The sequence below is a fragment of the Micromesistius poutassou genome (assembly GCF_964030765.1).
Source record: "Micromesistius poutassou genome assembly, chromosome: 15".
In the NCBI taxonomy this organism is placed as follows: domain Eukaryota; kingdom Metazoa; phylum Chordata; class Actinopteri; order Gadiformes; family Gadidae; genus Micromesistius; species Micromesistius poutassou.
Genome location: NC_140285.1, coordinates 9,203,125 through 9,230,975, shown reverse-complemented (window position 1 = coordinate 9,230,975; position 27,851 = coordinate 9,203,125). Strand labels below are relative to the sequence as shown.

General features: G+C 46.8%; 4 protein-coding genes across 6 annotated transcripts; all 4 read right to left on the bottom strand.

Moving 5' to 3' along the window:
• Window positions 1–340: 340 nt before the first annotated feature.
• Window positions 341–11,142, bottom strand: rbm10 (RNA binding motif protein 10). 2 transcript variants are annotated; one of them, XM_084480052.1, is made up of 23 exons: window positions 11,013–11,142; window positions 10,365–10,437; window positions 9,730–10,276; window positions 9,419–9,589; window positions 9,218–9,287; window positions 7,602–7,675; window positions 6,623–6,709; window positions 6,442–6,502; window positions 6,185–6,343; window positions 5,679–5,839; window positions 5,260–5,357; window positions 4,891–4,978; window positions 4,586–4,760; window positions 4,353–4,459; window positions 4,108–4,207; window positions 3,927–4,018; window positions 3,202–3,387; window positions 2,369–2,566; window positions 2,103–2,159; window positions 1,657–1,851; window positions 1,398–1,445; window positions 1,136–1,197; window positions 341–896 (listed from the first exon to the last, which is right to left on the bottom strand). In XM_084480052.1, exons 2-23 carry the CDS (start codon window positions 10,379–10,381, stop codon window positions 806–808), a joined length of 2,844 nt encoding a protein of 947 aa, XP_084336178.1. In that variant the 5' UTR covers window positions 10,382–10,437; window positions 11,013–11,142; the 3' UTR covers window positions 341–805. The 2 variants fall into 2 exon arrangements, with proteins under 2 accessions (XP_084336178.1, XP_084336179.1); XM_084480053.1 differs by lacking the exon at window positions 10,365–10,437 and having other exon boundaries at window positions 11,013–11,137.
• Window positions 11,143–11,455: 313 nt separating this feature from the next.
• On the bottom strand, window positions 11,456–16,329 carry LOC311359318 (rho-related GTP-binding protein RhoA-C-like). Its single transcript, XM_084479321.1, has 5 exons — window positions 16,280–16,329; window positions 15,017–15,172; window positions 13,995–14,115; window positions 13,516–13,646; window positions 11,456–13,052 (listed from the first exon to the last, which is right to left on the bottom strand). The coding sequence occupies exons 2-5, from the start codon at window positions 15,170–15,172 to the stop codon at window positions 12,879–12,881; spliced, it is 582 nt and encodes a 193-aa protein (XP_084335447.1). The 5' UTR covers window positions 16,280–16,329; the 3' UTR covers window positions 11,456–12,878.
• A 539-nt stretch (window positions 16,330–16,868) lies between these two features.
• Window positions 16,869–20,467, bottom strand: usp21 (ubiquitin specific peptidase 21; the record flags this gene model as incomplete). Its single annotated transcript, XM_084479366.1, has 11 exons — window positions 16,869–17,226; window positions 17,452–17,566; window positions 17,712–17,819; window positions 17,990–18,068; window positions 18,381–18,568; window positions 18,698–18,762; window positions 18,864–18,983; window positions 19,249–19,363; window positions 19,471–19,588; window positions 19,693–19,749; window positions 20,312–20,467. The coding sequence occupies 11 exons, from the start codon at window positions 20,465–20,467 to the stop codon at window positions 17,133–17,135; spliced, it is 1,215 nt and encodes a 404-aa protein (XP_084335492.1). The 3' UTR covers window positions 16,869–17,132.
• A 1,079-nt stretch (window positions 20,468–21,546) lies between these two features.
• arhgef3l (Rho guanine nucleotide exchange factor (GEF) 3, like) lies at window positions 21,547–27,554 on the bottom strand. 2 transcript variants are annotated; one of them, XM_084480375.1, is made up of 13 exons: window positions 27,316–27,554; window positions 26,982–27,027; window positions 26,828–26,878; window positions 26,154–26,213; window positions 25,928–26,035; window positions 25,673–25,831; window positions 25,008–25,070; window positions 24,468–24,564; window positions 24,053–24,129; window positions 23,616–23,873; window positions 22,965–23,135; window positions 22,446–22,644; window positions 21,547–22,055 (listed from the first exon to the last, which is right to left on the bottom strand). In XM_084480375.1, the coding sequence occupies exons 1-13, from the start codon at window positions 27,342–27,344 to the stop codon at window positions 21,823–21,825; spliced, it is 1,551 nt and encodes a 516-aa protein (XP_084336501.1). In that variant the 5' UTR covers window positions 27,345–27,554; the 3' UTR covers window positions 21,547–21,822. The 2 variants fall into 2 exon arrangements, with proteins under 2 accessions (XP_084336501.1, XP_084336502.1); XM_084480376.1 differs by lacking the exon at window positions 26,828–26,878.
• Between the last annotated feature and the right edge of the window lie 297 nt (window positions 27,555–27,851).

Here is a 27,851-nt window from a genome sequence, read left to right as displayed (position 1 = left end):
CACCCAGGGAGTGAACTGATTGGCTGTTACGTGACGTCACCCAGGGAGTGAACGCTGATTGGCTGTTTTACGTTACTTCACCCACGTTACCCACAGGGAGTGAACGCTGATTGGCTGTTTCAACGCGAATGCCGCGAAGAAGTTGAAATATTTTAACTTTATTCGCGGGGCGAATTATTCGCGGCGCGAATCCACGTGAACGCGCTCGCCGTTCACGAGGAAAAATTTCGCGCTGTCAATCAAATCTTGTCGCGCGTATCGGCGAAAAAAAAATTCGCCCGATTCGCGTCTCCACGTTCACTTAACATTGAAACGTGTCGCGGGGCGAAGTGCGGTGTGAACACACGGTAAGGCTGCTTCACACCAAAGCTCAAGGGCAGAGCGCAAGCATCGCGCTGAGAACACCTGCTTTTAATCCACTCCCAAATTAGCCAATGAGCACTTCCACACTGCAGGTGGTGCTGAAGAGTATTGCCGCGCACTCTTACGTTTGGCCTCTATTTTGACACGTTTTTTTATTATCAGCTGATCAATTGAAATGGCCTAGACAGCGAGTTCACATGGAATTAAATAAGCCTCCGTTGTGGAGACAAGGCCTCAAAAAAGTTCAGCCTCCTCTTAAGTTTTGGTGTGCCACAGCCTTTGGAGTTGAAGAAACTCCCTACAAGCCCTCAATTCATCTGGGATTCCATTTTCTTTTAGTGACCTCTTGGTGGTCCGTCTGTGTGATATAACGGGTCCACTCGGAGGGTTGTGCGCAGGGCTGCGTCCCAGTTCCTGAGGTAGTGCCGTAGGAGGAGACGGCTCACTCCGTCTGCATGTTGCGCAGGAGAAGCCCCTTCTTCAAGCCCCCCTGCAGCATCCTGGCTCCCAGACTGGTGCCCGTGACCCCATCACTGCAAGGAGAGGAAATCATATGAGAAATGATGACGAAACATTTAGTTCTGAGCAGGAAGTGAGAGACAGTTCCTGCTAGGGTATCAGTACGTCTATAGGACGAGGTGCAACCAATGGAATGGGGAACAATCCATTGCAACATTGAGCATAGAGACATATGTAAACCAGAGGCAACGAACTGACACAGGTGTGGGAACATGGCCATTGTTTGTGTGTGTGACGCGTCAATGAAGCTCACACAGGACTGAACTTCCTCCTCTTTGCATCCGGAGGCTCAGGTCTGTCTGCGATTCTCTGCCGCTGAAAACCGGAAAAACCGAGGGAAGGAGAAGATAAGATTGAATGCAGCAACTACTATTACAATGATCATCACTGTCCCTGTTTCCCGTAACCGCACTAAGACAACAGTGAAGGAAATGCTTAACATACACAACTAGTGAAACACAACATTCTTAACCGCTACAAGGCCTGTGGGGTTATGAATGAGCCTTCAGACCCACCTCTTTCCCTGCAGAATCCTGTTGAATCTTTCTCTTTTCCAGGTTTTGCTGTTGGGGTAACCAAAAAATAATGAAGGTCAGGGGTTGAATCATAGAAAATAGAACTTCTTCACATGTTCCAAATAAAAGCCTTGTTGGGATCGTGGTACAAAAAATAAAATAAAATAATCCAATATATCCCAGTAGTTCTATTAAATCATAAATAACCCATTAGCAGAGTGAACCTATGTGGGTGGTGTGGGGGCCGTGTTCCCCTCACCTTGTGGAGCTCAGAGAGCTGCTGATGCCTGATCAGGGCTTCCTTGCTTGGGAACTGCCTCCGGCACAGGAGACAGGCCAGCTTGGACCAGTCCGTCATCCTGCCGTCCTTCTCCTCTTTCTCTACCCCCTCTTCATCGCTGTCCGTCTCTCCACTGTAGGCGGGGACCAGACCCTGCAGCGGTGGGGGGGAAAGCTAGAAAGAAAGAAAATGGTTGAAACAACAATAAACATAAAAAAGGTCAACCATCAGCGGTAATGACAAAGTAACATTATTAAATTACTGCTTTTTCAGAGCTGCATTGACGTTCACACACACATGAACCCAACAACTTTTGGCAGCCCTTACTACGCTATACTTTAAATCATTTTGGCATGATATTTGTTACATTTTATGTTTGTTTAGCACTAATGGGACACACACACACACACACACCTACACCTTACCTCTGCAGTGTGTCTGATCTGGTCAAGGAATATTTGCGGCCGTTCGGACAGTGCCCCCTACAGGTCAGACAAAAGTGATGGTCAATGGGAATGTTTGGAGCACATTTTTGTGTAAAATATAATACATATGGTCCCACACTAATAAAAAATATATATACATGTATATATATAAATAAATATATATTCCTTGAACCTTGAAGTGTACCCAAGCTACTATGTGAAACACACACACACACACACACACACACACACACACACACACACACCTTTTTCTCAAGAACCGCGTAGCCGGCGTCAGCGCTGGCGGCCTCTCTGCGTTCGTCCAGGCGGGCGTGGCCGGGGGGCCGGGGGAAGGCGGCGGCCAGCGCAGCGGAGCTGACCGTGGGAGAGGCGGAGGACACGGAGCGAACGTTCTCCTTCTGTCGGTTCAGACTCTTGGCCCAGCGCTCCATGTCCTTGGCGATCTATCACCACAAACACACCTGATGAGTTGACAACGCATGCCTCGGCCTCAGGGTCCCTTGGGGACAATGATCAAGTGCATGCATCGGAGAAGGTGTTTCCTGATTGAACCCGTTTATAGTATTGACCTTTACCGATAGTCAACACTGGCCATGTATACATTTGGAATATGAATCGGATTTACAACGCTCCCAGTTCCACAACTCATTGAATTTGAAAGTGCAATACCGAAACTTGGGTCTTAAATGTTATACATGTTTTTAAACACTGATTACAGTTCTGGCAGTGGTTATAAGAGATTGAGAATAGATTGCCATGAGTCGAGGGTGGAATGTGAAGTCAGTCTCCAAAAACATGCACGCTACACCTCGCTCCATCCAAACGTGATTGCCACATACACGTCCAAAATGACCACACAAATTGCTTGACTGGTAGATCATTCCACACTGGCATGTAAAAATACCAAATCTAAAATCACATTCTGGACCCTGGAAAAAAAAAAAGGTTTATGCTGAGCAAAAAAATAAAAAAACATTAAAAACATTCCTGAGGGTTACCTGCCTGCCTGCCTGTGACAATAGATACACAACTGCCTTCCTTCCCAATTAAGTGTGACCAGAGAGTGAACCCGGCTAACCTGTTGAGCGGTTTTGTTCTTAGGCTTGTCCTTCCTCTCCTTTCCTCCAGGGGGTGTGAGCGAGTCCGAGGGCCCGGAGGCGTCGCCTGGTGCAGCGGCCTCCTCGCCGTCCGTATGCGCGGGCACGTACGTGTGTTTCTCTCCGTCCCAGTACATATACTGCTGGCTGTGGGAGTTGTAGTAGTACTGGGAAAACGAGACGGGACGCCACGGAGAACGTGAAGTTCAATGATACTACAACTGTTTGTTAGTATTTGGCAGACACTTTTATCCAAAGCAATGCACAGGTTCAGATACATGTCAGGAAAAGGTGCAATATGCAAGATGTGCGATTTCAGTCTCCAGTCTAAAATGCTCCTCACCCCTCCCTCTCCCCCTTCTCTCGAAACCCCGCCCTAAAAAAAAAAAAAACTAGATTGCTCACAGATTAACCTTCGGCTAACCAGGGTGAAACAGATTAACCCTGCAGCCATCAATTTAGCCTGTACCTGACATAATGTGGTTGAGTGCACATTCATCCAAAAATACATTGACATAGTGTACTGCTAACGAGCAGGCAGGGTTAAACCCTCCCTGCATCCGTTCGTTACAGACTCGGGGCGATGGGGATCGAAACCAGCACCTTTCGGCTGGCGGGTTTCGATCCCCGATGTCCGCGGACGACGTGCATGTCGTCCGCCGATGCAACTCATGGGACGCGTTTCGCCACCCGGGGGGGGCTTCACCTGGGAGTTAGGGTCGTAGTAGAGGCCCGTCAGCGGGTCGTAGTAGTAGCCTGAGCTCTCGTCGTACTGGTACGTAGACACGTCCGGCACAGCTGCACGAAGGAGGCACAGGGGATTAACTCGGCGACTGGAAACAAAAAGAAAGAAGAAAACGCAAGCGGCAAAGGAAGCGTATGCGTACGGTATTGGTGGAGCTCATGCTCAGTGCCGGGGGTCGCTGGGGGTCCGGGCGCTGCTGGCTGGGGTTTTCCCACGATCTCCACCTGCTGAGCCACCAAGGCCTGGGAACGACAACAAGGAGATAAGCACAACTGTCAGCACAACGTCACAAGGTCACGCAGGCTCTGAGACGCACTCTCCAGCTGCAGCAGGTGGGCCGCTGTGGTGTGGCGTGGGTGGCGGGGACCGTGGCCACTGGGGCCGTACCTGGCCGGACTGGGCTTTGTCTGCCGTGGAGAGGAGGGGAGGCTGGGTATGAACAAGAGGCTGCTGCGCTGCCTCCCTGGCAGACGGCATGGCGTCACAGGAGATCACTGCAGTAAGGGGAGACACACAGGCACACAAAGAGCGTTGAACACACACCTTTTTAAAGGTGTATTTTGTATCTGTAAATTGTATCAAGCAATGATGAGGATTTAAAAAAAAACGATGATTCTAACCTGGTGCTGCTCCTCCTGTATAGGCCCCCATCAAGCCGGCTCCAGCAGTTACCAAGGCCGGCCCTGGGGTCACGTCACCATAGTCCTGTCCATCCAGGTTGTACGCCACTGCTGCCCCCTGCTGGTACAATGCTGCATCTACACCCTGGCCACCACCCGATCCATTTTGAGCAGTCTAGTAAAGGAATGAAGAGATCAAAGGAAGAAGAGGAGTAAGTTACAAATAGATAAGTTGACCATATATACCTTGATGTATATGAATGCATTTCCTTCCTATGTACTACTCAGTGCTGCATAGAGGTTACCTGGGTGACAGCCCATTGGGCAGCAGCTATGGCCGTGCTGGCCACCGTAGCAGCACTCACTCTGCTGCCGTCAGTCAGAAACACGTCCCTGGAGGAAGATGACAGCAACACCAACCCCGACAAGACTGAGTGTCAGTGAGTGACCACATGATATTGTGTTTGTTGATGTTGTTTTTTGATATGATTACATTGTGAGATACTGAAAATACCCATTTCCAAAACCAAACCATTCAACGCTTTATACTGTACCTGCAAATCATTCATAATTCACGTTTCTATGGCCGAATGCATTTGCCCCTTCCCTTGTCCGATGCGCCGTGACTATTGTCCGTCACAGCGTTGCTTTTCTCACCGTGGTCCGGTCATTACCGTTTGGAGCCCTTGGCAAACTCCACAGCGATGGCTTTCCCGTCGATCGCGAGTGCCGGCTGCAGCGCCTGCAGGATCTGGAGGAGCTGAGACGCCTCCTGAATCCAGGAGACATACGGTGCACATGGTTAGAACCGCCGTGGTTGACTGGACCATCCAGCAATCGATCCAGACGATCCAGGACTCATTGATCATGCACTCTTGAGCTGATCAACTTGGTTTGATGATAGAATTTGCAGACTATCCATGATGCAGAAAAATAACTTGCAAGAACAGAAAAGCCTCTGCAGTGCGAGCTTCCAGAGGGACTCGGACTTCAGCCTTTCATCTTTCTTGTTTGTAGAAACTGGCTTGTCTAGCGCTGGCAATGTTTGCAGTGAGTCACTCCACTAGATGGAACCAAACGGGAGTGCACTCACGACTATGGTGGAGAGCTGCAGGAAGGCGAAGCCCCGGTTGAGGTGGGTGTGCTTGTCCTTGATGAGGCGTACGTTGGAAGGCGAGAGGGTGGCGAAGGGAGCCAGCGCCGACAGGATGGCTTCCACCGACGTGTGCGGGCCCAGATTCCTCAAGATGAGAGCTGATTTTTGATTGCAAGAAAATAATCAACATTATTCACCTTGTATAGGGCTTGTAGCTCGCAACCTCACATCGTTATGCCCGCCACCAGTTTGGGAGAATAGGAGCATGGAATGTTCGGTTACTGTAATTTACCGTGAAATAATTTGTCATTATAGGGCGTCATTGTTTGAAATTGTTCTCTCATGCACGACGTGGCAAAACAGCTCATTAGCCTTTAGGATTTTTCTCTACTTCAACTCTTCTCAATATGACGGAGTATTGCCACCAAAAAAATGCCATGATTCATTCTGATGTCGGTGTCTATGTAGGAAGCGCAGTTGGCGACGGCGGGAGAGGGACTCACTGTCGTTGGCTACGTCAGCGTGCTGCTGCGGGGTGTGCATGGTGCTCACAGCGGGACATGTGGAATGGTAGGGGGCCGGTAGGGGCAGCAGGCCCTGGGACCCCTCTTTGAGTCCCAAGGTCAGATCTCTCTGCAGCAGGGGCAGCTTTAGCTCTGCCTCTGAGATGATAACACACACACACACACATGCCGGATGCCGTTTGCAAACACTGTATGCTTACATGACTCGGTACGGCCCGAACGAGTGCAAGACTTACCAGATTTGGGCACGCTGCATTTGAAGCACTTCTCTCTCCTTTTGAAGTTCTGCACACCACACTGTTGGAATGGTAATGGGCTGGTTCAGTGGGGTAAACAGCATCGGGGCCAAGTGCTTCATAGAACTCAAGCAAAAATGTGTTGTCATGAAAATGGTTAACACACTAACACACACACAACCTTGTTGCAGAGCCAGTCCTCATTGGCCCGTGGTTTTGGGTCGCTGTAGTGCATAGCCACCCTCTGCCCCAGAATCGACAGCACCCTCTGAAAGGAAAGAAAAGAGAGGGAGGGGCGAGGGAGGCAGAGAATGATTATCAACAATAATTAGGCCAAACATGCGAGAGAGGCCTCATCTCACAAGAGATGAGAGATGAAAGGAGAGGGAGAGGGAGAGAAAGAGAATAGGACGGAAATAGAGCACCACAGAATTGCAACCTTCAGCTTTAGGGAAACTGGGACGGACTGAGTTGGTGTATGTGTGCGGCTTGCTGGCCCTGTTTAGCATGGATAGAAAATGTCCTTTTTCAAGGCTGTCAAATTCAGCTTCAACGTCCCACCCCCCTTGCATCACCTTCAACCCTCTGAGCCACACACGTACTTACAGATGCAGTGGCTGATCATCTGGGGCCAACAACGTTTTAGCGACAGGAAGTTAAGACACTGGCTCACTGTGTAATGCAAGCTTAGAGTCCTCAGTTTTGAGAGAGAGAGAGAGAGAGAGAGAGAGAGAGAGAGAGAGAGAGAGAGAGAGAGAGAGAGAGAGAGAGAGAGAGAGAGAGAGAGAGAGAGAGAGAGAGAGAGAGAGAGAGACTCAATTTTCGAGAGTCATCAATTTGAGAAGGGTATAGAGAGAGCGAAAGGAGCCGGCAGGTCCCATTGTATAACCTCTGCCATTAGATCCCACACAGACATCAGCATGATATAACATAAGCGTGCCTATATTCATGACTTTTCATTTTAGGTATAAATCAAGACCACTTGCCCAAGAAATATGAAACCCCCAACCTACCTCTGTCGCAACAATGCATGTTCCACCCAGTGTGGTTGTGTCATACTTTGGTTTTTCGATTATTTGCATATGATGGAGCAAGATGTGAGCTCCATGAATGCGTATGCACGTGTATGTATGTATGCGTGTCTGTGTGGGGAGAGTGACCTGATTGGTCTCCATCCAGCGGCTGGCCTCCTGTATGAGATTAAACTCGACGAAGGCGAATCCTCGGCTCTGACCTGGACACCGCCCAGCGCCATGGCAACCGAACAACAACAACATAACAACAACGCAGTGAGGGGTTAGTGCTTCATGTACAGAGAGAGAGAGACCCTGTATCGGCACTGATATCATTGCAATTTAGCTTCCTCTGCCCCCTTGAAATAACACACAGCGGTGTGTGTTTCACCAAGGGCGGGAGGATGCAACAGGGTCTGGTGAAGGGATGGAGAGAGAGAGAGAGAGGGAGAGCTCTACCCACTCATTTTCAATGCCATTACAACGCGCCCCAGAAACAAGCACAAGCGCACGTAAGCGCACACACACACACACACACACACACACACACACACACACACACACACACACACACACACACACACACACACACACACACACACACACACACACACACACACACACACACCTTATGAGCAATAGAAGATGGGGACCAAACACACACACCCACAGCTCTACAATTCTAGCATCATGGTGCTTTCTGACATAATGGGTGCACAGGTTTGTTTGAAACACCCGTCCTACTCCTACATTTTTATGGGCCAGATGCGACTATGTCCAATGGTCTTTCTCTTATGTAATTTGGCTGCTATTTGTTTGGTATGAATAAAAATAGAAAACCCAATACAAAATCACATGGAAAGCAAAAGTGTTATTACAGTGCAATATGAGCATAATAAAAAAGGAATTGGTTTCCCATAATGGAACTAGACAGGAATGTGTTACCCAAAACCAGCGGCGCAGCTGGGATTGTTTGAGTTTGTTCTGAAGACAACTTTGAAATGAAAAAAAAGCCTCAGCTGTAAATGGATAATGGCAGACATTGAGGAGCTCAGACGTAGCCTAGTCGTGTCCTGGCCAGCAGAGGCGGTGGACACGTAAAGCCGTGGTCATGCAAACCCAAAAACATTCAACAAAAACAACAAACAAACAAAAAACACACTCTGCTTCAGCTGGCATACTCTCTATTGACAAAGTTAGTCTGTGAGTGTGTAGCTCATCTAACATCAGACGTTTGTTTTGTCAAAGAAGAAGAAGAAGACAGGAGCGTGGAAGGGCGTGAAGAGAATGACAAGAGTGGAAAGAGAGGGAACATAGAACGCCATGGAGGGGAGAACCCCAGGCCACGCACGACACAACTGGATATGTTTGAGTGGGTCTCTCCTTTGCCGTCTGCATGGGTGTTTTGGTTTGTTTAATGTGTGCTCGTTGCAAGGTTACAACAAAACGCTGAGAGTTGAGGCAGAATTGAGCGCATAGGCCAGAGGTATGCATATGGACACATATGCTTTCTCTTTCTCTGAAGAAGCGCCCCCTCCCACCATCACAGTATGTGGGAAGACAGTACAAGGGGAAGTGTGTGGGCAAGGGGAACTAAATGGTGAAGACCAAGCAGAGAGGACACAGAAGTAGCAAAAGAGCTTTAGCTATGAAAGGGTTTGGTCATGAAGGATGAGTGATTAAGTATTGAGAAAATAGGTAATAAATAAATGGGAGGAAAAAAAGAATGGTTGGCAAAATGTCAGCAATTGACAAATTCTCACCTGAAGACTTGTTCCTCATCAGGCGGACCTCCCTGGGCTGGATTCCCTGCTCCAGCAGCTGGGCACGGATCTTAAAAAGGACACAGGGTGTTAAAAACTATTAAAACGGCAACACCTGGATCTATGCTTCTCCAGGAGGGAACCAAAGGAGCCAAAGGTCATGAATATTCATGAACAAGAGACTGTGTCCCGCAAACACACCTCATTGGCCGTGGCGTTGGGTGGCAGCATGCGCAACATGATGATGTTGCTAGGCCTCTGGTTCTGGTCCAAGTCGGCCCTGTAGTCCTGGTCCCGCTGATCAAACTCCTCAAATGACAGGTCCAGGATGCCACCGCCGCCTGCACCTTCCTCCGACCCCGCTGGGAAGCTCTACACAAAAACGGACCGAATGGTTCACAATGCCACCGCACCACACAGAGATATGGTACAGTGAAACACAACATGTCTCATGGTGGAACATAGCCAACAGCTTAATAGGTCATGATGCATACATAGTCAGTCTAGCTTACCATTCTGTTCATGTCCTCCTCCCGGAGCCTTGCAGCTGCATTGTATTCCGATTCTTCCTGCGGGGCCCCAACGTCATGGCCCCAGTTGCTGTCTCCATGCCCCGGGTGAGCGGGTGCACTGTTGTTATGGAAACCTCTGGCGCCCTGGCCCTGGCCCCGGGCCTGTTCCTGTGGGCCGGTCCGGAACGGCTCCTCCCTGCGGCCTGGTCCGTCTTCTTCCCTCTGGAGCCTGGGGAAGGCTGGGTCAGCCTGGGGAGCCGGGGCACGCGTGGGGCACGGGCCTGCCGCCGCCGCCACCGCCGCCACCTCGCGTCCCACCTCTCCTCTTTGAGCAAAACCCGGGTGGTCTTGGAGACGACCTGGAGGGAAGTCACAGACGACGCCGGGTTGATCCTCGCGGCGATATTGTCTGTTGCCCTTGTCTCTGATATCGTAGCCTCCTCCAGCCTCCTCTTCCTCTTGGCCATAGCCTCGGTAGTCCATGTCTCGAAAGTTGTGATCATTGGAGGAGTTGCCATAGCGACCCATTCGGTCACCACGCCCACCCCTTCAGGGAAAAAAACAAATGGTTTATTTGAAAAATGTAAACCATATGTAGATGGCTTTGGTTGGAACAGCAGGTGTGGTCGGCGTACCTTCTTTCATAGTCCATACTGGGCCACTGAGTTTGTATGATTGTCCTCCTTCCCCTTTGTGGCAGCTTAAAAACTAAGGAAATGCATTTTATTTATCTGAATACAAAGCCCCAGCTTGTATCTACTACACACTATAGAATGCACATTTTAAAGGGACGCGTAAGATGGGACAGGGAACAAATAATGAGAAGTCTCTAATATGCTTCAGATCCAAAACAGAAGCCTTTAAATACCTGGTAGCATAAATGTAATCGTGCGTTGTCACGATGCATTTGGCTAATGCATAACGTGATAGTAGTGTATAATGTAAGATCAGCTGTATCTAACTTGTGCACACATTTCACCTGCAACTCTGCAGCATCAGCCCCGACACCTCAACAGTACACTAGTATTGTTTACTAGGCTATATGGGAATGACACTTATATACAGTGGTTGGTGTAAGTGTTAGCCCTTTAATTACACCGTTATAACTCGAATACACAAAACCATATAGAAGTATGCAAGCAATGACGTCTGGCGGTCATCACTTCTGGACGGCGAGCTGGTGTTAGAACGCTAACTAGTTAGCAATAGCTTCTGCCTTGTCAAGTTGTGAAGATATCAACTGTTAACGTCATGATAAAAAGGTAATAAGGACAAAACCTTACCAGTGCCACTTGATCTGCACTATATCCTAGACTGTCATGTAGGTCAACCTCGAACGGAACTTATTTTCCACAGAATCCAACAGAATAAAATGGCTACAGAGAGTCTGGCTCGTAGCCGGGGAGTAAAGGCGGGACCGACTGGGAAGGCTGCCTTTTTCCGCTTACCTGATTGGTGCTGTGGATGGCAGTGCACTTTCACACCGTCCTGATTGGACAGCTACGAAGGTGTTTACAATGTACATTACATTTTTCTCGATAAAAACTGATGAGCACAATATTTCGGGATATATATGTGTAACATTCCTCCACAATTAAGTCGAAACTTTAAAGAAACAGATGCACAACAGTAAACCCTATTCCCAGCTTTTATTTGGAAAAAAAACCTCCATATATTTGACGAGATCACAGTACAAAAAAAAAAAAAGATTTGCCCCCCCCCCCCCCCCCCAAAAAAAAATCCTTTCACCTCAAGCTTGACCTTCAATTCTGAATGAACAATGCTCTTGTTACAATTTATCATTCAACTGGCATAAGATGATCATAACAGCAGGATTAAAGAAAACTATTAAAATATACTAAGAAAATTAGAACAACCATGAAATGGATAATACAATAAGATACAAATTAATAAAAGGGGAATCGAGTGAAAGGCAATCTGGAAATACATGTCAGACGCATGTCAGAACAATGCCTTATACGACATACAGTACATAAAGGACACTGTAATATGTTAACTTCAGGTATCTGAAAGCAAATCCTTCTCATCAACTACACCACTCATGACTAAACCCACAGATTAATAACAATGAAATGCATCTGTTGCATACATAAAAAAGGTCCTATAAACTGAACAAATGATTAACTGTCAAATGATTGTGCCTCGAGTGACGATGCAATGTCTTCCAGTAAGCACGTGAAAGCTTCCATGTCACTGAGGAGCTGTTTTGATTGGATTACCCGTTTGAAACATCAGACCTGGCCATTGGGGGTAACTTTGGCATGGGGACATGGGGTCGAATGACTCAAAAAAGGCCTTTACCTACAATACATAAACACAGAGAAAGTACAAATATTCACATATTCACTGCATGCAGACCTGTAATGGAGTGCAAACGACATACTTACAGACGGACATACACACACATACGGAAAAGGTCTATCACGATGTGTAATGCGACATGGGTTACATCTCATACAATCTGGTTTTCAGGCATACCCCTTGCAAAGCGCCTGAGTAAGAAGATGAGCCGGAAAGAGGTCTAGCCAATGACAGGGGAGGAAGCTTTCACAAAAGGTGAAGCATGGACAATAATGACTAAATCCCAAACAATCCGGGTTATCCCACACTTTCACTAACCACTGCTCTCAAGGCACTACATGTAGGCGATACAATGTAAGATCCACTTTATATATATATATATATATATACACATATATATATATATATATATACATACATACATATATGTGGCCTTTATTCTGAAGTATCCGTTATTACGACCTGTACTTTTTTCCTCCTGGGTGTCCCCCTTTGCGTTTAGCCTGGCATGGACCTGCACTCTTGCCATTGGTTCCAATCGTCCCCCACCCTACACAACACTTGATCGTTGGGGATTTGTTAGGTGCAAGCAATATGGCACGTCATCTAACATATAGAGTAAAAGTTGGGCAGTAGATCCCCCATCGAAACATTTCATATCTGTTTGAATGTGCCATGAGTAAGAGTAACTGGATGTTTAGAAATAAGGCATCCCCTGTATTTTTCTTAGCCCTCCCCAGTATCCAACCCTACCCTATAAACTCAACGGAAGCTGCCCTCTGTCCTCGCCCAAGAGCCCTCTTCTTGCTTTCCGTTCCTCAGTGAGCCTATAACAGAAGGCAGTTGGATTTCCTTCCACGCTTTTTGGCCTGTAGTGCTGCCCGGGTGGCCGTCTCGAAGACCTCCCTCACTCCGTCTTTGGTCTTGGCAGAGCACTCCTGGTATCCAAAGGCACTGATGCGGATGGCCATTTCCCTGCCCTCTTCCAATTGCACAGGTTCCTAGCAACACGGGACAAAACCATACAAAGGGTTAGCTGAAGGTGTTGAAGGATAGGGTGTTTAAACATGTTTTACCTCTTCCCCGTTTACTATTCAGTCATTAAGCAGACACATGTATCCAAAGTAACTTTCTGTCATATACGTCATTATGGAGCAGGTAGGGGTATACAGTAATTGGCCCAATGGGGAATGAAGCCAGCAACTTTTGGCAACCACACCGGCCACTACACTATCCTTTAAATTGTTTTGGCATATTTGCTCTCTGGCGTTATATTTAATGGGAAAACTATTATTTGCCACATTTTATGTTTGTTTAGCACTAATGGGTCTCTCTCACACACACACACACACACACACACACACACACACACACACACACACACACACACACACACACACACACACACACACACACACACACACACACACACACACACACACACACACACACACACACACACACCTGTTTCATTTTGGCGAGCTCTCGTCTGGTGTGTTCATCGTTGCGGAGGTCTTTCTTGTTGCCCACCAAGATAATGGGGACATTTGGACAGAAGTGTTTCACTTCAGGAGTCCATTTTTCAGGAATATTATCTAGAAGGAATATGAATACATATAAAAAATTACATAAACAATAGAAAGTGTGAATGTATGAGTTAAATATTTGGGGAATAGATCATAATATCAGAAATGATAGATATGCATGACTTCATCTGTGATTTCGGACATTATAATATTGTATCAAAAAGGTTAAATGCTGACTCTTCAGATTCACAGCAAAATGATGAGGTTTTGTCTCATAAGAATATGATTATGTGATTTAACAAGGGAACCAATGCCAAACATCTACACAAATGTAATATCACCATACTCGTTAAGTTTGTCAAGAAAACATTAAACATGAGTAAATCACATCAGTTTCACCAATACTGCTTTCCCTACCTAAACTGTCAGGGCTATCAACAGAGAAACACATTAGGATGACATCAGTGTCTGGGTAGGAGAGGGGTCTCAGTCTGTCGTAGTCCTCTTGACCTGCTGTATCCCATAATGCCAGCTCCACCTGGGGTGACCAAAAGAGAAGGGGTAAGGAGATGATGATTTACAAACATTGATTTTGTCTTAGACCTTCCTAATATCCAACAATCCACCTTTTCCAAAACAAACTTGCAGGTAAACAAAAAAATGACAAGACCTAGATAAAATGTCTGCACAATCTGCCATGACCTGCCTTTACAGAGAGATTGTTAGTATTGTGCTACAATGCACATTCTGACAGTTATAGTTCTATGGCTCAAACACGCACCCAAAGTTGTTTCCTCTGCCAAATAAAATCACACTTTCTTCAATAAGGGTCATTACCTTCAATAAGGGCTAGGCTTCCCGGACACCAATAGTATAATGCAACGGTGTGTGTGGATGGTGAAGCTCCGCCTGAACACAGGTTAAGCTTCTTGGACACTTCAAGTGTCTAAGTACTTCTAGTGTTCAAATTCTAGCTGAAACATTGAGTTTCCCACAGCTGCCTCTAGGCCAGGCGCCGTAATTAATATAAAACGTCTATGAAATCAAACAGTTGCTGGTCTCTGAGACGCAGAGCTCCCTTCTGCTGGACTGCGCACGGTAATCACGTCCGATCGTGAAAAACCCAAATTAAAAAAAAAAAGTGCAGAAGTGTTTGACTGATTGAAAGTTGAATGCGTGAATACATGTGAATGATGCATTTCAGCGTACTATAGAAAAAAATATGGCACCATTTAATTTAGCAGAACAGCAAAAATGGGGTACACAGAGTAGACAAGATTTTGGATTCTGATCCTGCCTGAAGAAAATCGTGATATATTTTTGCCATATCGCCCACCCATAAACGCCTATAAATCTAGAACTATTATATAGCTTTTATTTGGTCAAACATTATTTGGTCTAACAATCATTAATTAACAATTACAAGTGTTTTTTTTTACCTGTTTCCCATCCACCTCAATGTCTGCCACATAGTTCTCAAACACTGTAGGGACGTAGACCTCTGGGAACTGGTCCTTACTGAAGACGATAAGCAGACAGGTCTTTCCGCAGGCTCCGTCCCCTACGATCACCAACTTCTTCCTGATGGCTGCCATCTGAAATGAATAGACCAAAATGAATGGTTAATTCTGCTGTCTCTGATAATAAACAGAAGCATTGACAACGTAGTGACGTTGCTATAACATTCGTTACGTCGCCTGGTTTTCCGTCTTTGCAGACAGTCGTACTGTGTTGGTATAGGGACTAAGATATGATCAGGACCATATTGTGTTTAACTTCCTAGCGGTCCTGGGGGAGAAGAAGATGTGATTCTGCCAAACAAAGCTTTGGACTGGGGGTACATCTGGAGACCATAGAGCACTCTCTGAGCTTGGTTCTGGTTCTGGGTGTTTAACACGGAACACTCCGCGCTGCGTTCTGGTTCTGGGTGTTGTAATACAGAACACCCCGGGCTGGGCTCTGGTAATGGGTGTTCAACACGGAACACTCCGCGCTGGGTTCTGGGTGTTCAACACGGAACACCCCGGGCTGGGCTCTGGATGTTTAACACGGAACACTGTTCTGGGTTCTGGGTGTTCAACACGGAACACTCCGCGCTGGGTTCTGGGTGTTTAACACGGAACACTGTTCTGGGTTCTGGGTGTTTAACACGGAACACTCCGCGCTGGGTTTTGGTTCTGGGTGTTCAACACGGAACACTCCGCGCTGGGTTCTGGGTGTTTAACACGGAACACTCCGCGCTGGGTTTTGGTTCTGGGTGTTCAACACGGAACACTCCGCGCTGGGTTCTGGGTGTTTAACACGGAACACTCCGCGCTGGGTTTTGGTTCTGGGTGTTTAACACGGAACACTGCGCGCTGGGTTCTGGTTCTTGGTGTTTTAACACGGAACACTGCGCGCTGGGTTCTGGTTCTTGGTGTTTTAACACGGAACACACCGCGCTGGGTTCTGGTTCTTGGTGTTTTAACAAAGAACACCCCGGCCTGGGTTCTGGTTCTGGCCCGGGCCTGTCAAACCAGCTAGCGTTAGCTAGCATCGAAGCTAATCGTGTTTTGTGTTGTTTTAGTGACGAGTATCTGATGTATGGTTCTTTAAAGGCTACTAAAAACAATTGTACAACCCTTAAGTCCATCCAAATTTCATAAAGGAATTGACTTTAGTTTTAAAGCAGTAAATAGTTACGACTAAGTATGTAATATTACCGTTTGAAGTTGCTGTGTCCGCCTTTCTCCTCTTCCTGACCGACTAGAAGCTCCGCCCACTACACACTACGCATGCGCCCCCTAGGCAGCCAGTAAAACTCCAAGTAGAGTTCAGGCAAATTGTAAAATGGAACTTTATTTTTGGTTCAGAGTGGGTTTGGTTCATACAGGGTTGTCAGTTGCGGTCATCTAAATGTCACATTATTCAGTATTCTGTCAGGGAACAGTGAAGTATAAAATATATCTTAAAAAAAAGGTGTCTAACCCAATGTATACATTAGTCAAGCAATTAATGTATTTAAGTCCTTTAAAGAACAAATAACACAAAAAAACTTTTTTGAGTATACTGTCATATTGAATATGGGTTATAATGGCATACATTACATTTATATGTTTAAAGCTATTTTTGAAGACTTCTTAAACCTGATCTGAATCATAAAGTTGTGCCATAGTTAATCCTCTAACTTCTACATACTCCAGGTGTTATATCCGCATGATTAAGTCCATTAATATCTAGCCAACTTAAATAAATCATGGCAGAAAACTGGGAGAGTGTGTCTATTTGTAGAACTAGGTCCCTTGAGGGAAGAGGTGGCCAGTACAGCTCAAAATATTCTGTAAGCAACATGAATAGCTTTTCCCTCTAAATTCCCTAGAATTCCTTCTTACATATCAGGTATCCTCATTATTTCCCTTAAGTAAAGAGAAAACTGAGTACTTCAGTCCATTAGCTGACAAAGTTAGAGATGCCAGAGCTAGTGTCAAGCTGTGTCTATTGGTTTCGGTATACAATGAGGTAAAGCGGCCGATTGGCTACGCATGATGTTATACGGTCATCCAGCCGGCATGAGGTTTATTTCCTTAAAGTGGAATTGCTGTTACTGCGCTGGTAGAAGAGCACATAGGCTTGATTTGTCTGGAGCTGGTTCTCTGAGACTGGAGTCACACTGCCATGGGCGGGAGGAAGAGACAAGGTGTAGAGGTGGGAGAACCAGAGGAAGAACAGAATTAGAAAGGCCTGAGCCAAAAGGTCACAGATTGTAGTTCCCCAGTAAATATCATGAACAGGATCATGAACAATACAAATATTATTATCGAATAATGTGCTGCTTTTGTATCCAGGACCAGACATTGCATTGTTCGTAAGTGGGTATAAAGTGAGTATTTGTCACCTGGAGTCATTGTAGAAGCACCATCCATTGTCCTCCCGACAACAAGCCGTGTAATGGCCCATGTTTACTGTTCCAGAGTGGTTACACACGGCATACAGGTCATACAACACCGCACCTGGAGGAGGACACAGATTCTCTTATAGACATGCACACAGTGGTGAACCGCATACATTCAACGAATCACCGTAAAGCAAGCAAAAACAAACAGGGAAGACAGACTAGTCGCACAGGATGGGAATGGATGCAGAAGTGTTTGTTACCACAGTCGACAGGTCCATAGGGTCCCAGGTCGAGGTTGAGTAGCGGGAATGACACGCACACTGTGCTTTTACTGATGGACCAGCGGGACATGGTGAAACGGTTCAGGTCTGATGCAAGGTATTAAGGTCTTATCATATTTCATGATGGACATCCATCTCTATCTACAGTACACCCTCATTAATATCGGCACCTAAACAAATGATTGCGTCATGCATATTGTACTGGAAAAGTCCATATCATTCAAATTCAGAAGGAATGGAATGGTTGTCATGGATACGGATAACGATGACCTGAGGGAACCTCTGTATGGAAAGCCTTTTGGTGCTCTGTGTTCGCCTGGTACACCGCTCACACATCTTAGAGACACACATACAGCCACACGCAGGGACACAGACACCAAGACAAAGACATTGTGAAAAACACACATATGAATCCGAAAAATACATTCAAATGGTACGGAAGATGATGATGGGAGCTGATGCTGCTGCTGCTGATGATGAAAATGAATATAATCATAATTATGAAATGAACACTAAATGTACTTCTCCTAGGTCTAACAGCAATAAAAAAACACACCTTTTCTCCCTCAAGTGACTAGTGTGCCGTTCTGTGTCTGTATCTGTCCCTATCCTTTAATCTGGCCCGTCCTGTGTCTGCTGAGGACCTACCGGCGCGTTCTCCTTGTCCAGCTTCTCCTCCTGGGAGAAGAGGTCCAGACACTCCCTGAGCGTGACCCCGCCGGCGGAGCCCCTCTTGGGCATGGGGAGGGACAGGTCGCAGAAGACGTCGAACGTATTGGAGTGGTGGGAACACACGGAGCAGTGGAGGGAGCTGCGCAGCTGGCCAGAGAACAGGTCTGACGGACAGCGGGAGAGAGAGAGGGTGATGAGATGGGAGAGAACCATGGATGATCGTTTGTTGTGATTGTATATGGGAAGAAGGGCGAGAGGAGTAGCGAGCAGCCATGCTGGCTTGGTTAACTGACCCACTATTTTACTGTCATCGCGCTCTAAGTGTTTCTTCCACATCGCCGCGGCCTCTTCTGAGATTCTGAGAGGTGGAAAATGGCGGGGCGTTAGCGGCAGTGTAAAGGTGAGGAGGATTCTTAAAAAAAATCTGTGGAGGTCAGTAGATAAATACTGTATGCTAACCTGAATTTGGCATATTTTTGCACAGGCTCCTTGCCCGTTCGTCGCACACACACACGTCGGTTGACCTCAGTGTGTAGTCTGTCCAATAGGAACCGCAGGAACTCCTGGGCGTCCTGCTGACTGGAAACATTAAAGGTCAGACAGAGAGTGGGAGAGAGAGAGAGAGAGAGAGAGAGAGAGAGAGAGAGAGAGAGAGAGAGAGTGAGAGTGAGAGAGAGAGGCAAAATGATGATGATGTCACTCTAAGAGCAACACCATGGATGGATGTTTTTATATTTGACCTTTTTCACAATGTGTGACGCTCATGCAGAAGAGAACACCTGGACCTCTGCGTGAATCAGGATGTCCAACACACTACTGACTGGGGACCGAGTGGAATCCTCACCTGTAGCCGCTAAAGTAAGGCACTGTTTCTTTGAAGATTGAGTAAAACTGTCGTGGATTGACCGCCGTGTCCTCCCCGTCCACTTCCCAAAGGCCCGCCAGCACCCGAGAGAACGCTGACAGAGGAGGAGACGATCAACGTGAAGATCACGGCGATCAAACAGAGAAGAAGGAGCAAACAGGAGCATAGGTGTAAGGATGGCTAGGTGCGTGGACAGCGTACCTTCCATGAGTTTAGCCTCTTCCTTGGAGCTCTTCTCCTGTCTGAACGTCTTGAGGAGGCAGTAGTCCCTCAAGCCGGGCGTGTGAGACAAACACTGGACGACTGCGTTCAGGAAACACTAGCACCCAGGGACAATGGACAAGGGACAATTTTCTTTGGTCACGTGCGCTGAATAAAGAACTTGAAAAACGCTGGTAGAATTGAGTTGCTTCAGGAACTTACTGTGTTTCCTACATTCCTAAGGCCAACTCTTCCACTCCCCAAGTTTAGCTGCTCTTTCTGCAAGCGAGGCAAGAGAAGGAGAGGCTAATGTTATACCATTTCTATCAACAGTATTCAACCGTCACTATCATGTAACTAGAGTTTATGATTAAACAGCATTGAGAGGAGCAGGTCAATTCAAGGGGTGAACTCTCCCTTAGTTTGTACCTGACCTTTTTGCCCGTACAACATGTCCATTTCAGAAGGTTTGTGTGTGTGTGTGTGTGTGTGTGTGTGTGTGTGTGTGTGTGTGTGTGTGTGTGTGTGTGTGTGTGTGTGTGTGTACAACGCTGGGCGGGACAGATTTAGCCAACTAATCTAATTAGCATAGCCTAGCCAGGGAAGCTAAAAGAAGGTCAACGCTGGAGGAGTCATCCTATTAGGACCATGCACGCAGCGCTAAACATGTGTTTGTAGGCGCGTGCAACTCATTCCCTTTTTAAGTATACGATTATTCTACAATTTTTTGGTTTAATGGACCATGCGTACTAGAAGCCAGAAACCCAACATCCGACCATTCTCGTGAGCCCGCCTACTCGTGATGTTGTGTCATGTCAATCACGCACGCTCCTCCACCCACCTCTTTATCTGTGACCAGGAGCAGGCCCATGAGCGAGGTGTAGAGGACCGACTGAGAGATGTCAGCCGTCTCCCTCTGCAGGCCATTCTGGGAGATCAGGGTCTGGCACAGGGCTTGGCACGAGCCCTCCACGTTGCCCCCACTGGCCCCCGGCATTTCTGCTTCAGTACCTTCAACACAGTCTACCGAGGAACAGATACATGACAACGAGGCCCTTGATGGTTGAACTCCTTCCACTTCGTCTCCTTACGGCCAGGGTCACGATAAGGCAGGGCAAGACACAGGGTGTGTGTCACATGACCAGCCTGCAGGAAAGAGTGTCTTGATTTCAACAAACAACAGTTGGGGAGTCATCTATACTCCAGTTCTTTCCCGGCAAGGTGATAAGACTGGGAAGATTATTTATAGCAGAGTGAGAAAGAGCGAGCTGTAAGCCGCGGCGGTGTAGAATGATGCACACACACTCCCTGGATGTAAATCTCCTCAACTTTCCAATGCAACCCCTTCTGCGTTTAGTGCGCTGCTCTCCGTTGTGATAATGTGTGTCTCTGCGGAAGGTCACGCGGCTCTCTGACACCTTCACTACACTCTCTAGCCATGAACACTGAAGCATCGTTACAAAGCAACAACACAAAAAACGCTTTGAGTAAAGCGCTCCCCCTGACCTGTGCTGTCCTACACGGGTCTATTGCATAACAGAGCACAGCACAGCTTGCTGTTTTAGGAAGCCACTTAGCTAGACCCATCCATGTTGCAGCAATACTTGTGTCAAACATGCACTTTCAATTCAAAGAAGGAGTTTTGTAAATCATACACAAACCCTGTACGAATATTGTAGCATTAGCCCGGCCGAAGAGAAGTGTTTGCACCTACCCGATCAGTTGCTGGTCACTCTATCTGTGGACAAACTGTCCCTCCGCTCTGTTCCCATCACCTGCTGAGCTGTTAAAAATGCATAAGGGACCGTCTACAGTTTCCGTAGGTTAGCTCCCTGGGTCTACCTCCCCTACGCCCCCTGCCAATTGGATGGAAGACATGGAGAGGGAGAGAGAGACAGAGAGAGTGAGAGAGAGAGAGAGAGAGAGAGCGAGAGAGAGAGAGAGAGAGAGAGAGAGAGAGAGCGAGAGAGAGACAGAGAGAGAGAGAGATAATCGGCACTAATCTGTTCTATGTAAATCTTGCTACGTATACTTGGCCCAAGCAGAGTACACCAACCAAAGGAGGGCCTCTTAAGACTTTAAGCGTACGTTTATTTAAAAAATATATGATACAAAACTTCAAAACATGTATACAAGTACCTTTTGCACAGGTTGCAACATAACATTCACAGCATCAAATACAAAAAAGGAAAACATTGGTTGTCTCTCCAGGTGGGTGTAACGCGAACGCTTTTTAAAAAATACTTTACAAATATCACTGCTAAATAATATTGCATATCCTTTCACTGCTAACCCGTGTACACATTACATACACACAGACACACAGCATCACTTTGATATGACATGTATCTGTCAGTGAGTGGCGTGGTGGCTCATCTCTGTAGCTGGGTTGAGGCTGAGTTCAGCTAAGTTATTGAGGGTGGGGTCAGGGGGCGCACTCAGCAGGGCACTCCTGTCCCGCGATTGGACGATGGCCTGCCGCAGACAGGTGATCCACTGCTGCTTGTTGAAGGAGTCGTTGGCCTGCAGGCTGTGGGACTGGGCTTTGCCACGGCCCCTGCTGCTCACGCGGAAGCAGTTCCTCACTGTGTGTGAAAGAGATGGAGAAAGTTACAGAAATATGAGGACAGACATGGAAGTGGAAGGTGGCTGTTGGCCGCATTAATTATACAACACCGTGACCTACCCCCTTAAGTCTTAACAGCTCACATAACATGATATACACCAATTTGTCATTTAGACCATAGTAATTATTCCACGGTTAGTATTTAGTTGTATGTAAAAGCAAAGGACACCATTTTCTACATCATCCTTGTACATATTCTTTTTTCCTCATCCTCATGAAGGGACAGGTAGCGGTTAAGCCCCTGAAGGTAGCCCCAGGTAGAGCGCAGACAGTGGGACTCGACCCCTCAAACCTTTCCGACTGAGTCGAACACCCTAACCACAAGAAGATCCCCCCCCCCCCACCTGACCTTTGTCGTTGCCTCCGGTGAAGGCGGTCCGGAAGGAGCCCCCTCCGCCGGCCTCCGCGTCGGGGATGTCCTCCAGGTTGAGCAGGGCGTTGGGGAAGGGCTGGCGGTACACATGGTAGAGGTGGCACGCCTCCCGGTCCTCCCTGGGGGGGGGCCGGGTCAGCACCAGGGCCAGCTCGAACAGGAACACGTGGAGCCGCTGAGGCAGGAGTGGCGGGACGGAGACGAAGGCACATGGGGGGGGAAGAAATGAAAGAAAGAAAACACTGACCATTTGGTTTGGGTACATTTGATTTGGGTACTGCAAGAGATTCTGGCTCTTCAAGGAAACGAAATGTCAGGCTGGTTTTAGGTTCTTAATATTGGTTGGAGATGTCATGAACTTTCAGGCATCAAAACCAAAGCCACTCGCCAATAGTCCCCTATTTTGCTGCACTAAGTTTAGCACCAAGTTTTTTGTTGCAATAACTTGAATTGATACAAAGAATTAAAAGAGGACAGAATGAGAAGCAGCAATACCTGTCCCTTGTTGTTCTTGAGTTCTCCGTGGCAGTAAAGGAAGCGGGAGAGCTGGATCTCTGGTATTCTCTGGGACTCCTCGATGTAGGCCAGACCCCTTCTGTAGAACTGACACTCTGCCTCCCCCGTCTTCTTGTTCACCTCTTCCACGATGCTCAGGATCAGCTCCAACTGAACGGAGAAAGAACAGGATTTGTTCTTGTTTGTTTAAGTGTTTGTGGCCGGCTTAAAGAACGACGTCCAGGGAAGGGTGGATGTTTCAATGGAATGATTTGTGGTCATTTAGCAGTTGACTCATCCACGTCGATTTTACTTTCGATTTCATCAATAGGGATTAGGCTTTTTCTTCAATGATGCCTGTAGGTTTTTTTTGTTAAATTTTAGAAGGTTTTATCCTTTTTATTGCAGAGTAAGACAGGAAGGTATGGGAGAGAGAGGGGAAGACATGCAGCAAAGGACCACGGACAGGAATCAAACCTAGGTCGCTGCGGTAAGGACTGGGCCTTAACGGTACGCTCTCTACCCGGTGAACCACCAGGGGCACCCCCGATGTTGACTGCAGATATTGGGAGTTGAAACCCAAAACCTTTCAACTGGGAAACCCACACACCCTAACAACTAGACTATCCATCCCCTCTGAGAACAACTCACAGCCTCAGGCAGCATGTCTTCGTCGGGGTGGTCCGGCGGAGTGCACTTCTGGATCTCTTTGAGCAGTAGCGGATATTTCACCAATCGGCTCCGGGGGAGATCCAGGAAGTTCCACAGGTCCAGCTTCCTGCTGAAGGGGGACTCCTGGCAGAGAAGCAGGAAGCGCTCCACGCTTTTCTCCTGCTTCTTCTGGTCCAGCAGGGCCTTGGCCCCGACTTGGTTACAACAGTAGGTGATGTAGGCCTCCAGGCAGGGGAACTTCAGGGGGGCCATTCAGAGAGAGAGAGAGAGAGAGAGAGAGAGAGAGAGAGAGAGAGAGAGAGAGAGAGAGAGAGACACAAAGTCGATAAGTTGAAGGACAAACTCACCACTCTCACCACTCTCGCTCTCTCTCTTGCCTTTTCAGATGTTCCATAGTTGCTATGGCAATATCTCACCCAATTCATCAGGGTGGGCGCCACCTCTCCTACAGTCTTCTCTGATCCTCGCAGCTTCTCAAGGCGAGTCAAGAAGTCTGTAGCAGCAAATACACGTTGTTATTATAGCATGGTGGGTGACAGATATGCTGAAACGAAACCACCAAGTAACCACAGTGAAGGTAGACGCAAACTCTGTGCCGTAATACAGATGCACTGAGTGCACTGCACTTGCTTGCTTTTGCACTTTGCATTTTTTATAATCTCTGCGGTGGGTCTGTGTACCTCATGGTGAGAATTCCTAAGAATGTCGTAAAGATTTCAACATAAATAATGGCCATGATGAAAATAAAAACCATTCGACTTTGATTATTACATCATCTTCAACATTGGATTTCATTTTTTGTTTCATGAGTCTCCAGCAGGAGCATCTTACCTTCATGCAGTGGTATGAGAGAATCCAGAGTTCCAAAGATCTGGCCCAGCTCGCTCTCCGTCATGATTTCCAGCTTCAGCATGGGCTCGTAGTACACCTGGCAGCAACACCAGCCGGCCAGCAGGAGGTACAGGTGAGGTGGGGCAAGATAAGCGCTTTCTACGCATGCTGTCACAGTGTTGGTTCAACTTCACAGCACATCCATGATGACAGCGTTGACCTTAGTTGGCTGAAGTTGAAGTTGACACCACGCCCGTAGCTATAAGGTCACCTCGGTCATTTATTTTAGAGCTAAAAATACAACCAGAAGCTAAATACAACTGTAGAAAAAAATCTGCGGTTGAGTGCATGCCTACTTCAGTATAGATTTGTTATTTTGATTCCACTGTGTGGGCCATCTGGTACGCAGAAACATGCAGTTTGTGTGTGAGCCAAGCACACCCCCCCCCCACCCCGCCCTCCTATTTCTCAAACCCTGGCTACATCTCTGGTTGAGACATATTGGCCAATCTGTGTCGGCTTATGGCCTGGAGGGCATACCTTCTTGACCAGAATGAGGTCCTCTATCAGCTGTCTTTCGCCTTGTGTCAGCTCGTAGATAACCTGCACGCAAAAAAGACAGTTTGACGTTAAAAGTGTGTCGACATTTCCAGCTCTCTCCAAGAACAAACCACTCACATGCACTGAAGCACATCTACGTTAATGCATAAACACAGACAAACACCACACAGAGACACACACACACTCACACTCACACACACACACACACACACACACACACACACACACACAAACACGGAGACGCACACACATGCACAGCTGATTGTTGCAAACAGGAAGCATGGCCTCCCATGCCAACTCACATCCTCTTTCACAACTGCACTCTATACCTCTCAGAGTGACACAGAGTGACACTTGGGAACAGGCAGATTCTAACACCACCGCCTGAAGTGTTCTATAACTATCTATATAACAGATAACATCATCTGCCACATATACCCAGAATATGATCATTTATTTTGAGTAAAACTCTCTGAAGCCAAACACAACATTTTACAACTTGCTTTTACAACACTGCAATACCTAAGGTTTGACACACAATTTCCCAGTTTTGGAGTCAGGAGTTCCCCCATTGGACCCCTCCCAGAAACCTCAGTCGGCGTGGATTAAACATGTCATGTGTTTCAACCGGCCTCCTGCTGTACCTCTTGCCGTTTGATCTCCTTTGCTGTGAGGTCATGGCTCTCCACGGTGTCGCTCCAGCACTGGCTGCTGTGTTTCCGCGTGAACAAGGAGGGCTTCTGCCGAGAGCGCAGGTTGGCTGGGGGCAAAGGTCGTGCCTCCGTTCGGAAGCTGATGGAGCGCTGTTAGGTGTCACGGGGAGGTATGTCAGTAGACGTACAACGGAAACCGCTGCTTGTTGGTTTTGCTCGGTATGTATTTGTGTGGGTGTGGGTTACCGTGATCGACTGTCCGATACGTTTCAGGGCCGGGGTCTTTGCGGGGGTGATGACGCCTGTCAGGCTGTTAGACTTCGCCACAGGTCTAACTCTCTTAGTACTTGGTTCCTGGAGATAATGTTTATGTGACTTTATAAACACAGAATGATAAACCAATTGTCCAGATCGTCCTGGATCGATAGAAATTATAAATTAATGAGATGTTGACTAATGTCCTCATGTTCACCTCCGAGTCTTTCTTGTGCTCTTCGGTCTTTTCATGGTCATCATCCTCATCCTCTTCATCCTAAAAACACAGAGAAAACAATGTTTCTTCTTTCAACGAGAAGAAATGAATCCAGAATAAATGACAAAGGAAACCTCTGGTTTGGAGGAATTTGTTTTTGCATTGTTGAGGTTATTTGATTGGCAGAATAATGTGATTCAGAAGTGTAGCGCATTTTATTAAATGATCACTAAGGAAGAAGAAAAACACATGCAGCGTCAAAGAGAGAAACTAGGTGAAGCAACATGAACGGGAGAGGGGAGAGGAGAGGACATGAAGCTGAGGACATGAAGAGTTGAGAAGGGTGTCGAGGAGGGCGACGTTGTTGCATGAGGCAGATGGCTCACTTCCTGTGTGAACCGTCAAAGAGGAAGGAGAAGGAAACCTTGCTTTGTGTAGAATCACATGTCTGCTTCAATCACACCATTAGGGCATGATCAAAATCCCAAAGATCAATACGTTGTTTTTTTATGCAAAACATTAAATCATATTTAACATTTAATATAAATCACAAATCAAAAAAGCACTGTAGCTGTCTATAAGTGCAAGCTCCTTTCTCAGGACAGCAGTGACACACTGCTACAGAGAAAGAAGGGAAGAATGGAAGACTCCTCAGTGATCCTTTCATCACTCACCTCTGTGATGCAGAGAGCAGGACTCACAAACGGCTCCTGCTTTCTCTTTTTCTACAGTTTAGAAGTGAAGTTCACAGGTTTTTAAAAGGCTGAACATAAAGGCTTCAACGGAAGAGAAAGGGGAAGATATACAGATGCGTTGCAGTGGACTTACACAGGTATGGTCCGAGGTGTTATACTGCCTGTCTCTTGAACCAGACCTATAATAGGCAGTCAGCACATGTACAGAATCAGTTAAGAATTTACGTTCATTTCCTCTACAACGTTCATGCTTTATATATGAAGGGACATCTGTATGCACATTGGGTCTGAAAATGTTGAATAAAAACTAGTCACTTGAACTTAAATTTACAATGATATTAGGCTTTAGTTCAGCATCATTAGAAACCCCATTATAGCATGTGAGAGTCTAAATCTTAAATATAGGAGTCGCCATTGCATGAAATACCGACTACCAAGTCCTAAGAGAAGAATCAGTTTTGACATACCAGGAAGTCAATGAATCCTCAATTTCCATCGTCTTCAGCAATATTCGTTCAATTCATCCTCATTCAAACAACCGTTCGCCAAACTTTACATAATTAGCACCAACGACAAGAGCAGGTTTTTCTTCACCTGCTCACAACTACCAGCAACCGTGCACTTGCTTCCCCTTCACTGCAGCTCTGACCACATCCTTTACATGTTTCACATCTTGCCGTATTTAATGGTGCTCTTTAGAACAGACCTGAACACTCTTAACACTCAACAATTGTGTCAGACAAGAGCACTTAATCTGAAAACTTGAGAAATAGAGGAAGTGATTTTTCACACCCCCAACCCCCTCCACCTACAAGTTAAGCCTTATGCTCAGAACTGATTAAATCAATAGGGAAACAAAATGTAAAAGTTTGCGAGTTTGGTTGTCAATTCAAATCATAGATGTTTTGCTGAGTCGGACGTACATTTCCGGGAGTAGGTGAAATTCTGACGAGCAAGTGACATCTTAAATTCAATAGAACACAACCCACACATTTCAAACCAC